The sequence below is a fragment of the Poecilia reticulata genome, chromosome 16 (genome assembly GCF_904066995.2).
Source record: "Poecilia reticulata chromosome 16, P_reticulata-male-v2, whole genome shotgun sequence".
Classification (NCBI taxonomy): domain Eukaryota; kingdom Metazoa; phylum Chordata; class Actinopteri; order Cyprinodontiformes; family Poeciliidae; genus Poecilia; species Poecilia reticulata.
In genome coordinates this window covers 2,831,773-2,844,463 of record NC_088845.1, presented here as the reverse complement: position 1 = coordinate 2,844,463, position 12,691 = coordinate 2,831,773, and the positions used below count along the sequence as shown (strand labels likewise).

The 12,691-nt window shown below is 38.7% G+C and overlaps 2 protein-coding genes across 4 annotated transcripts in view; both read left to right on the top strand.

Annotated features, from left to right (window-relative positions):
* Positions 1-519: 519 nt before the first annotated feature.
* On the top strand, positions 520-3,752 carry rbm8a (RNA binding motif protein 8A). 2 transcript variants are annotated; one of them, XM_008430748.3, is made up of 6 exons: positions 520-676; positions 1,756-1,815; positions 1,925-2,002; positions 2,252-2,388; positions 3,009-3,145; positions 3,406-3,752. In XM_008430748.3, the coding sequence occupies exons 1-6, from the start codon at positions 616-618 to the stop codon at positions 3,452-3,454; spliced, it is 522 nt and encodes a 173-aa protein (XP_008428970.1). In that variant the 5' UTR covers positions 520-615; the 3' UTR covers positions 3,455-3,752. The 2 variants fall into 2 exon arrangements, with proteins under 2 accessions (XP_008428970.1, XP_008428969.1); XM_008430747.3 differs by having other exon boundaries at positions 525-682.
* A 636-nt stretch (positions 3,753-4,388) lies between these two features.
* otud7b (OTU deubiquitinase 7B) overlaps positions 4,389-12,691 on the top strand; it is a 40,778-nt gene continuing 32,475 nt past the window's right edge. The window contains exon 1 of one of the 2 annotated variants that reach the window (XM_008430745.3): positions 4,389-5,043. The gene's annotated coding sequence lies outside the window, so the exon portion shown is untranslated. The remainder of the gene's footprint in view (positions 5,044-12,691) is intronic. The other variant, XM_008430746.3, reaches the window with a different exon arrangement.

The following is a 12,691-nucleotide window of genomic DNA, read 5'->3' as shown; positions in this document are numbered from 1 at the left end:
TGTGTTTTAAAAAGTACACACTCTTTAATTACAACAAATATTTATGAGCATACAGGTGTGTATTAAAAATAATGACAAAACAGCAATACCAGCAATACAAAATTCACTTTATTGTCTTCAGCACTTTAAAGACAATGCAGAACTAAATTCAAATAAAACATAAAAATGTCAGTACAGTTTTAAAAAGGGATCTATATAATTAGTAAATATAAAATCAGTAGTATATATTAAAAAATACAAACAATATTTAGCTGCTGAACAAAAGACATGCCGATTGCACTGAAAATGTTTTTGTTAACTTGCATAATATTATAATCTTCAGAGTAGTAACTGTTATTGTATGGATTGTTGTTGCCCAATCAGTTAATGGTCCATGACACTACTACAAGCTGTTTGAAATTTGTCATTCAAAAAAGGGGAGTTATTAATAAAATTTGGAAACTTTCACGGTTGATGTCCCAAACACATGCAGTCCAGTGGATGGCAGTAAAACAGCGCCAAGCCCAGAAAAACACCAGCTAGTTGTTTACAGAAAGACACCCAGTCCACTAGGTGGCAGTAAAGCTGAACCAATACAAAGAAGAACACACGCTAGTGTACACAGAGAGCGGCATCATGGCGGACGTGTTGGATCTTCATGAGGCGGGAGGCGAAGACTTTCCTATGGATGAGGATGGTGATGGTGACTACGTTATTTTGTTGCCGTAGGGTTCGTTTTTTTAATGTACAAGTGATAGGTCAGTTTTTAGGTTTATTTTTCTCGTGGATGTGGAAAACCGATAAAACGGCCACTCTGCGGGTTAGCAGGCCCCAGCTAACGAGCTAAGCTAACAATGCTAACGGTTATTTCGTTCAGTCTCTGCGTGTTAGCTACCAGCCAGGCAGCTATAGTTTGGCTATTTAAAGACTAAATACACTTTTGGGGGATAACGTATCTATTCGTTGTTGTTTTATCTGTAATGTATCTGATCAACAGTGTTGTGAAGTTGTGAAGCTCAGATTACCCGCTGGCTAACAACAAAAACCCTTATAGAAACCGTAAAATCAATTTTCAGTTTTGTGATTTTATCAGTAATGTAAGTAAAAACGCATTATACAGGAGACATATATCACAAACAGCTGATCAGAAGATGACCTAGAAAAACATAAAATATCCGTACAGTAACAACTCATTAAAATAAATTGTTAAAAGATGTACATAATGAAGAATTTTGATCACATCAAAGAGTGTAAATATATATTTTTAATTACAAACTTTTCATATGATTATATAGACGAAGTCTGTAAAAACGTTTCGTCTTAGAGCATCTTCAATCTGCTGTAGTTAAAAAACTAAACTATTTAGACTCAAACATAGACTAGATTATTCTGCACTAAACAGAATAGGTGTCACTGCTTTTAGTTAACTTTCACAAATTAAACTGATTTTGAAGTCTCCACATTTTATTGATTACTTCAAGTATTGATTTGACCTTTGAAACTATGGTTTGTTAAACTTTGTTCTTGTTAAATTGTAGCTTTTCCTCCAGCACTCTGTAGCTTCAGCTATTTTGCAGGAAAATAAAGAAGCTGTAATTTAGGCAACTAGTCATTTCCTCTAATGCCCAAAGAAATCAGAACAACTGGGGGGAAAAAGGGAAACAGACATATTTGCCAAATTAAATATACATAAAATGCTGAGCATAATTTATCTGTATCGGCCAATTAAAATCACCTTTGAAATTTTCCTGACTGACTTTCTCCTCTTCTCCTCAGAGAGCATCCACAAGCTGAAAGAGAAGGCCAAGAAGAGAAAAGGACGAGGCTTCGGCTTGGGTAACTTCCTCTGGTCATTTTCATTACCTCATGATAAAAACCTTCCTGAACTGGTAGAAAATATATTCAGTGATTTAAAAAAAAAAAAAAAACATGTTGTGGATTACAGAGGAGGGATCCAGGTCCAGAGCTAAAGAGGACTATGATACTGTGGAGCAAGATGGGGATGAACCAGGTCCTCAGAGATGTAAGTCCTAAACTAAACTTTCTCTTAGAATTCTTTTAGTATTAATTATTTATTGTTAATCATTTATCCCTTCTTTACTGACTCCATATTTGGCCCCAGGCATGCACTAACAAGCAAATGTCTTCAGTTTTATTTTAACTGTTAATTTATTTAGTTATTAATATTACTACAGATAGTTGGCTGTGTTAAATTTTCTAGGGGATTTGTAGGAAGTGAAAGGATGTGATATATTTTTGATGTTTGCTGCAGCGGTGGAGGGCTGGATCCTGTTTGTGACTGGTGTGCATGAGGAGGCCACAGAGGAGGACATCCATGACAAGTTTTCAGAGTTTGGAGAAATCAAGAACCTGCATCTTAACCTTGATCGAAGAACAGGTTACCTGAAGGTAAGGACGATACTGTCAGTCAGATTATGACTTGCATGCGGTATTAAAACTTTTACATTTTCAAAGCTTCTGACCAACTCGTTCTTGTCCTTTAACAACAAAAAACACCAAAAAACTGGGATTTTCTCTAAAACACTAATAGTTTTAGTTGATTCATTTTGCTCTACAAACCTTCCTCTATTTAATAGTAAAACATTTTCTGGTTAAGATACGTTTAGATCCCTTTACTCTGCAAATATTTCTCATATTTTAATTAAACTGACTTTGTTTGCCTAAAGCCAGTTGTCAGAATATTTGCTAACATGTGTTGACAAACTTTATATGATCTTTATAGATCATTTTCATTTTAATGAAAGTAGTTTGAAATATTTTGTGCATATTTTTTGTTTTTGTGTTGTCCAAATGTATATTCATTTCAAATCCACAAGGTGGCAGCACTGCCTTAGTCAAACAGTAGAAACGGACTGTCTGCTTTGCCGTTGTGTGTCTTTTGTGCCATATTTAATCTGCTAAAATACTTTGTATAAACAGTGGCAGTGTTAAATCCAAAAATAAATAAATGTATGTCTTTTTTTGTAATTTTCTGATGATGCATGTGATATTTTCAATCTTTATCTCAGGGTTACGCACTAGTGGAGTATGAGACGTACAAAGAAGCGCAGGCAGCCATGGAGGGCCTCAATGGTCAGGACATGATGGGCCAGACTATCAGCGTAGACTGGGCGTTTGTCAGAGGACCCCCAAAGAACAAGAGGAGGTGAGGCTTTTGGCCTTATTTTGATTTTATCTGTTGCTTTAAAATATGTGTAGCTTGAAATATTTGTCGCAGTCAACTTCATATGGCTTACCATGCCTTTAAACGTATTCGAACACGCAACCTTGTGTTTAATATGGTTATTCTAATTTTTAGATTTTAATTTAAAAAAAATAAATGAATGTAAGTTAATTTGAGTTAACCAACATGCTAGTTTATTTTGTTAGACCCTCAGGCTAATAATGTGACTTGTGTTGTTATAGGGGAGGCGGACGGAGACGCAGCAGAAGTCCAGACCGGAGACGACGTTGAGTGCTTGTGTGGAAGAGTGAAACCGTATCACAGTTGATTTAAAAAAAAAAATAAAACTTGGTATTTTTTTCCCTAATATTGTTTGAGCAACAGTTAGTCCCAGCATCTGGAGATGAGGAACTCTGCCAGAAGAAGGCGATTTATCTGCATCATCTGCAGCACATTCAAGTCTCTTAGTGAAACTTTGGTCATACATGTTTATAGTTTTCACGATTTCCTCAAATGTTTGTGTTTGAATTTCATTGTGATTGTTTTGTGCTTTTATAACCTGGGGACAAATAAAGTTTTAAAACATAAATGTGTACTTTGTGTTTTATGCCACAACACTAATAGGAAGCAATTAGGATCAAATGGGCAATATCAGCATTTAGAACAAGGTTACAAGTTAAATTATTATTCTCAGCTCAATATGAACATTTGGGCTGATGCTAATATTGCAAATAATATATAATTTTCCCCCCTACCCTTTTGACACCAAAATACACAAAAGTCAACAAGATGGAAATATGTTTTTAGTTTTTAATATTTCACTTATTTGACCTATTTCAGGATATTAATATTAAAGACTGACCAACATCAGCTGACACCAGCTGTAATGTTAATCAGTTAATTGGAGTTTTTCTCCATCAATTCATCCATAGGTTTGATTACGATCTATCCGTTCGGTTAGATGGCTATCAGTCCATCTTTCTGCCCACCTATGTGTTCATTCATCCATATATTTCACTAATCCTTTCATTCACCTATCCATACTATTATCTGTCAATCTGCTGGTCTATCACCCAATCAATCCCTATCACTGTCTACTCTTTACACCCGTCTGGCTTTCCTAAAATCCAGTTTTCATCCTTATCAAAATGACATTCTTTGTGCCCCCCAATTCATCTTTTTGTTTGGTTTTCCATCCATCCATTCATAAATACGCCCCTACATCATTTATTTAAGTCTTACACACTGAAATCTACCACTGCAGACATTTTTTCCATAACTTTTGTTCTATATTTAAAAGTTGAGTAAAATCACTGAAAATTCTGGAAATTTGACTCTTGGAAAAGTACCAGGATAGCGTTAGACAAACAAAAAGGTGCCCTATAAATATCGGCATCAGCCATGGAAAAAGACATCAGTCGGCCTCTGTGACGAAGCGTTTACATCATTCGGGATGATCTCATTCATTGCTTTTTGTCAACTCCACGCCGCCTATAGGGTACTGGGACAAACCCCTCTGGTCCCCTTCTCTTCCAGCAGCCTCTGTTCTCATTTGGTGTTTACTCTACTGGGGAAAATCAGTCAGCTTCTGAGCGTGCTCATTGGTTAGCATCTGCAACCATTAAAGCAGCAGGACGTCGTGATTGGCTCCTCCGCTCACGTGGGCGGGCCCAAACCGTTGCTTGACGTTGTTGTTGTAAGTGGTGGAGAATTACTTTGTCGGTGGTGGTCCGGGTCGGGGTCCTGTGCTCTGTGTAAGCCGTGAATATGCTTAAAAGTTAAAATAAAATTTTTTGAGGGAGATATGTGATACTTACAAGCTGGGAGTTTCTGGAAAACTTAACGGGACGATGAGAAGTACATCTGCGTGGCCGCTGAAGGTAAGCAGTAAGAGGATACTCCAGCTAGCAGCGTTAGCTCGGGTTAGCTCCTGATTAGCGTGAAGTAGCGCCTTGCTAGCTAAATGTAACGGCTTGGAGGAAAAAAAAAAACACTGCTGTTCTCTGTGACTGGCATTCCTGCTCATCTGTATACCAACATATTTATGAATATTGCATTGTGGTCGGTGAATGTAAAGTTCGGGGGTTGTATGTAAACGGAGCATCAGCCCCAAACGCGTTTATGTAAGCATGTGTATTGTTCGTAGATATTTCAAAGAGTAGTCATGGCTACAATAGCTGACTCACAGTTTAGATTTTGTAACAAACTGCACCTGTTTGCAAATGTAAAGCTTTCTGGGTGTTATTTTTAAAGCATCAGCGATATAACCCCCTAATTTTTTTTGCGCCACACTTACTTTTATTTAATCCCTTAAAAATTAAGACATCATCATCATCTGTGTTGGTCAAAGCTTGCAGTCACGATCCAGAACATCAGACACCGGTGTGTGTGTAAGATGCAGGCGTGATGTAACGCTTATTTAAAGCTGCAGCTTAGCGGGAAATTACCAGAAGTCAGTGTTTACACCTGCTCACGTGCGAGTCCGAACCTACAATTAGAACGAGCCGCTTCTGCAAAGTCAATAAAACTCGGATCGCTTTGGGTCTGTTCACCTACTGGGTTGAAACCACCGCTTGGTTTGTCTGCAGTCATTTCCAGAACCTCCTCGATATGAGAGAGAGGATTGAGTTTCTCTTAGGGATGAATTATTCACCTCTTGTAGTTGTGGAGGCCTGTGTTTTTGGCAGACGTTGGGTTGATGGTCAACAAAAGAAGTAGGCCAGTGGTTTTTACTGGAGTTGGACTCCCATTTGGCTCCAGCATCTGCAGACTGTTTGCAAAATGATGATCTGTCACATCCTGCCATTTCTCCAATCTATTCAGTGGATAATTGCAATGTTGGCAGCATTTTCAGATGAATGTGCCCGACTCTGGAGAACTCCATGTCCAGGCTGTAAGGCACAGAGGTGGAAGACGGTCTCCGTAACTCTAAATAAAATTGACATGAATTCACAAATTCAAAACTCTGCATCATATTTTATTATTGATCTCTACAGAATGAGTTTGTGTTTTATGTGTTTAAAGATAGTTTTAGGTAACCCTTTATGGGACTAATAAGGGGGAATGTTGCATACCAAAAACGATTTAGCTTAAACTTTTAGGAATATCATCTTTCTATACCAGTTTCAGCATTTCTATTTAGAAACCCAACATTTTTCTCAGGCTAAAAATTGCATATGTCATTTCTGTATTTGGAGGAATTGGTCAATTTTTTCCTGGTAATTAGGGAAAAATAATTTTTATCTACGCTATGCATTAAAACTATAATTTTTGTTCTATAAACTACCAGTTTGTGCTTTGGTGCACTTTTTTGAGTCTGAAAAACAAGGTTGGAGATTAATACTCCATTTCATAAACGGGGATAATGTTCATTTTACGTTGGTTTCAAAACTACAGTCTCTTATCGAAGAACCTGCAGCACATTGATTCTCTTTAATGTGTCATAACCCTTAAGGAGAAAATCAGAACTAGTAGTTCAGCTTTAAAAGAAAACTGGAAATTGTAGTTGGCCAATTTAAGTCTGCATCTCTAATATTTGGTTCTAAAAATGAAATATACTGCTTGGTTGCTTGATGACAGCTTAAAAGTTGTTCAGTAGCAGTAAGAATAGTCTGAACTGCTGGTTTAATGCTACAAATTGTCTTGAAATGTCCCAACAACTTTGGAAGTTATCCAGAATGCATCCATGATTTTAACTTGGAGGATTTTATTGAAGAAGTTCGTCGGTTGCAGGTTCCACCCTGAACAGCTGCAGGACAGGAGACGCGTCCACGCCTCCATGTAACGTCCGGGTTCATCAGGAATATTCCCACTGCTTAAGGAAATGTCATCCTGAAGCTTTCAGCAGCACAGGGAACACCTTGAGCAGGCATTCGGAGAGGGGTGTGGCATCCATTCCTTTCAGATGCCAAAATAAACAACAACTTTTGAAAGAAATCGAATACACCCGTTCAGAAATGAGGCAACAGTGATAAGAACAAAAAACAACAAACAACCTGCATGCATTGCCAAAGAACCAAACGCAACACGGAAGCTAATTTGCTTATTGAGCTGTTGCAGTTGTATATTTTTATGAGTCACTTAAATTTGCGGTTCTGATATAAATTTTTGCTTCTGTACAAATTTACATCAGAAATCTGCCCCATTATTCAAAATTACTGTGGTTTGCAGCCTGTAATGACCTGAGCTGAAAAATGCAAACAGAAAACATAAAATGAAACTTTTCTATCCATTTCTTTAACTGGTATTATGCATTTTGCATTAAACACCCTTAGCGGTTGTTGCTTTCTCTTGTGTTTGCACTCGTGCGTCCTCAGCTGCACGCAGGGTATGAAAATTTAACATTCATCTCTCCCTGGCTTCCCCAAACAGCTGTTCGCTGCCTGTGTGTGTATGAGTGTGTCACGGATCCAGTGTCACTGAATGAGCCAGGCCTATTTGGCCACACAGCTATTCCCTTAGGACCCTGAAAGTGTGGTCAGATTAATAAGTAAGTAGATAAGTGCTTCTCCAGGTTAGTGGGACAAATGCATCACATTTATGATGGGTTTACTTGACCTTCTGTAGTGGTCCGCCTGCAACGAGCGTCAGCTAACACTAGAAGCTGCTTCTTTACTGATTAGATAAGTAAAATGATGTGTGATGAATCATAAATACAGGATTAGATGCAGTGTGTGTAAAACACCTTAAAGCTGCAGTATCTAACTAGGCCTGTCGCAATAAATTAATTAATCGCATGATAAATTAAAACGAGCTCAATACTTTTCATTTGCATGATTTATCATTTTGTCTTTTCGCTCTACCAAAAACTAGATGACAAAAGTCTGCTTTGTTCTAACTAGCCCTTTTTTTAAAGTACAGTTTAGTTTACTGAGAATTCACAATTAATCTTGTTTTTTCTGTTGTTTTGTTTACTTATTTTGGATATTTCAAATGTCTTCCAGTTCCCGTGTTAAATGTTAATTAAAATAAAAAATGTATGGAACTTTGAGAGGATGTTCTTTCATTGTTATGCCATCACCATTATTTTACTTGAAATGGTCTCAGAAGAACAATATTATTATCGCAAGAATTTCTGTCTGTCACTAAGTCGTCACAGTGTCATGAGACAGAAAATCTGTGAAAAAAATCTAACTCCTCTGCTTCCTCAGTGCTACAAACAACCAATCAGAGCCAGGAGGCGGGTCTTAGCTCTGTCAATCATGATTATACATGCGCTCCTCACAGCCCCCTGATAGTAGAATCAGATAAATAGTTTTCTTCTTGGAGCCGTTCTTCAATGTGTTCTTTCCACCATTAACACATTGAGTAGCGCCTATATGAGCTTGTTTGACAGCATTAAGACCCTCCTCCTGGCTCTGATTGGTTGTAGATGTCCTGGGAGGACATACATTTTTTCATAGATTATCTGTCTCATATTATTCTGTCACAACATGGTGACAGTTTTAGAAAATATGTAAACTATTTTTGTATAAAAGTTACGTACTGCAGCTTTAAGTGTCAATGTGAGGAAACCAATAGATGGCTTGTGTGGGAACTTTGTGTCCAGACAGCCATTATTAAAGCATCCCAGAGCCCCGCCCTCCCCGCCATGCCTGGTCGCCTGCCAGTCTGTGACACAGCATCTTGCTCCTGCTCCGGGAGGCTTGTCTCACGGCAGAGGCGCTCAGAACCGAGGCACCTGTCTGGATGACGCCGTCTGATTGACGTTCTTACTGCTGCACTTGTTGGCTTCAGATAGCTCTCACCACTTGCCATTAAACTGGAGTAATAAAGTTAATAGGGAAAACGAAATAGAGGAGAGCGAACAGCCATAACTCGGCCCAGCATGATTTTCCACCCGCATAACAGAAGCTGTGGTAATAAGAGCGTGCTGTATCAGTTACTCTCTGCAGTTCACCTTTTCTCTCTCTCCATGGACTACAGGATGAGGATTGGATATTGATCGAGCTTGCTGCTGGGGGCGAGTGATTAAACAAGCTCCAGGTTGTGTTGCAGTTACATTTTTGTTGAATTCTGATGATAAGAGTTACACAGCTTCAGTCTGTTAGTTAGTGGAGACTTCAGCCTTTATCTCATTTAAAACAAGGTTTTCAGCAGCTGAACGATGGTTGCCTGGACTGGAAACGGGAGGACAGGTTTGTTGTCCCACGCTGATTAGGAGAAATATTTCCCATGTTTTTGTCTGAGGAGGGAGATTTTTCCAAACGCTTGGGTTTCCTGTGAACTCATTCACTTCATGTTGAACTAAATCTTACTGCTTTCCGTAGAGTTGGTTGTACTTTTAAACGGTGGTGTGGGACCTCGCATCTAGAAGGTCATCACGGCGTTTCTTAAGGGGCTTGCATGCTCATGAATGGATTTCCTCTGATATTTCAGCTTCCTCTTCCAGTCCAAAAACAAGCTTGGTATTTTAACTAGATACTCCAAATTCCCCTTTTCTGTCTGGGTGTTTGTCTTGGCCCTGGTGACCTGTCCTGGGGGCGCCCCATGGTTTCTGGTATGGGCTCAAGTCCATGATGAATAGAATATTTTTTGTCTCTAATTTTAGTGACATCTCCTGAAATAAAAATAAAATAAGTAAAAAAAAGGCTCAGCAAGATTCAAGCTCTAATTTGACAGTATCATGGTTTCTAGAGGTGCACCAATCGATCAGGAGATCTTCGATCGACCGATGTATTACCTACTCATGAAACTGATCTTATCTACCTTTGAAAAGATCTGAAATTTTGTTGACCTTTCAGACCCCTTTATGTGCTAGACTTCTATTTTGTGCAGTTATTGTGTCATGGGTATTGTTCAGTGTTTAATGAAATAAACTTGGAACATTGAGGATTTATTTTGACCTTATAACAGCTGACGGTGTCGGTTACAAAAAGTCGACATCTGCCATAATCGGAATCGGCAGATCAGACTTTTGAGAGATTTGTGATCAGCCAGAAAACTGCAACCGGTGCCCCCTTAGACAGGAGATACCACCAGGTAAGGGTTTGAGTAAATCTGATGACTAGTCGGTCATCATAGCCGCTTCCTTCTGTTCTTCATGGTTGACGAAGGAATTTGAACCACAAATGGATGTGAAGATGGGTTTTGTTACTACCATAGCAGTGAAAAGACAAAGCAGGAAAAGTAAAGTACTGATACTTTGTGCTCAAAATACATTTGAGGGCAGCAACCATTACGGCTGCACAATATATTCTGAATATAACCTCAATGGCATTGGGTCAGTGGCATTATTTATGTTTATTTGGTGTGCAATACCTGTTGGCTAGTATATTCAAAGTGTTTATAAGTTTGTATTTTACATATTAATATAATATTGGACTCGGTCTAACTTTAACAGATTCTCACATTGAACACTAATGCCTCCAGAATGCCAAGGTCAAGAGATGCAAGAATAAAATGGGCAGCCCTACTAACTTGGCACTATGGAGGTCAGTTGGTGTTCAGTTGCATTTAAATGGGGGAAAATTCAATGTGGTCCTACATTCATCTCCTGATTGCGTAGACAGATAAATTCTTGAAGAACAAACACTTAACGCTGATAAAATGATATTGAGTTGGATAAGAGAGCCTCTCCCATATGGGAACATTTTTGAACCCAGTCCAATACGGCTGATCTTTGTTCCACAGTTGCTTCAAAAGATAAAAACTAATCAGATCAGAAACACGACGGATGGGAAGAGCCAGAATGTGTTGTTATGAGTTCAGTTTTGGCTGAGCTACTCGAGTAGCTTCCGGTTCAGACTTGGAAACATGTCATCCTCAGCCGGGCCCTGTTGAAAGCAGGACAGCAGGAGTAATCCCACACATGGCCTAATGATCAGCCTGTTATCCCTAATGACGTCACTGAGAGCGTGACGTTGGGTCGGTCCTCAGCGTACACGGCCCGGCCGGCAGCACATGGGGATTCACACGAGTTGGTGCTGGCTGCCTGCAGAGAGGGGCGATTCAATCTGGAAGAATCCAGTCGGCTTCACAGAACAAGAGCAGAACTCTAAATATCCATTTCAGCTCATACAAGAGTCTCATGTTTCATTATTAATGTAGTTTTGAAAGCACATTATTCCACCATTAGCCTGTTTGTGCTGCAGAAGTGGAGAAATCCTACAGCTTGTTTGTGTGTAATATAAAAAAGGCTCTATTTGCTTTCTTTATTTCAAACAAATCAATAAACAAATAAAACAAAGCAAAAGTACATGCATACATTTAAACACATACACAAAAACCCTATAAGAATCAGTTACATTAGCTACCGTACTTATCCGAAAAGGAGTGAACTTTAACTTCCCACATCTTTATGATGTTCTTCAAAATAACATGTGACAGTATTTATTCTATCAACATCTTGCGTAGAAAACAATTTCATATTGGGGTGGGCATTTGTCATATCATTTATTGTGATAAATGTCCAAGAATCTAGCTTTCTTGTTGTCCCAGTAAATTCCAATTAATGATGTTTGAAATCATCCTAATTTATTCGTATTGTCTGGATTTTTAGTTTTAGCATTTTCTCTATAGTTTGCTCACTGAGAGTGTCAATAGATGTCAATAAATTTTAAAATATAAAAAAAACAGTTGCTGATGTCCTAAAGAACTATATTAATTAAGTTTTTCAAGAGCAATATTAAAACCTGGCATGTGTAGCTTTGGTAGAAAAATCCCATTAATAATCGTTCATGGTTCAAAGTCATGAACATATTGGGTTATTTGATCGTGAATTTCCCATCTGTGTGCTGATAATTGGGTCAGCATTGTTCAGATGGATGCAGAGGCTCGTATTTCTTCCCTAAGCTGGAGGCCGGTAGGACTGAACCAGGACTTCTCACTCTGTCTGCAGTTTATCTTGGCAGCTGTCCTGAACACCTACTCGTCATCATTTTATCCATCTTTCTTCATCGTTCGAGGCAGAACCGCACAGAAAAAAGGCTCCTTTAACATTCTGGTACTGTTACTGGATTGATGCCAGTTTGACTCCAGCTTTCTCCTATTAACTGCATTGGTAGCTATGCAAAACTAAATTAATCTAGGCAGCTGCACTGCTCAGAATTTTGTAGCCGATCTTTGATCACCATGTTTTTTTCAACATGTAAAATATTTGTTCTAGCCGTTTAAATGTCTAGTTTAAAGTGGACCAAACCAGGTTGATGTGAACGCCCCCTTCCAGAGACCAATTAACTTAACAGTTCTGTTTTTGGACTGTGGGAAGAAGCTGCAGTACCTGGAGAAACATGCATGGAGAACATCCAAACTCCATAAAGAAAGACCAGGAAGGGTTTTGAACCTGTGACCTTCTTACTGTAAGGCAACACTGCTACCAACTGTGCCACAGTTTTTTTTTCTATTTGATACTTTTTGCAACAGAAACAAATAAAGGGACATTTTTCCAGACTTTAACCAGTTTAGGATGACGTTGGATACTTTCTTGGTTATTGTTCGGTTTTTGACTGAAGCCGCGCTCAGCGTGGTGTGGAATGTGGGAAAGCCACTTGTGATTCTTTAAAGCCCTGTCCACAGGAGTCTGCTTCA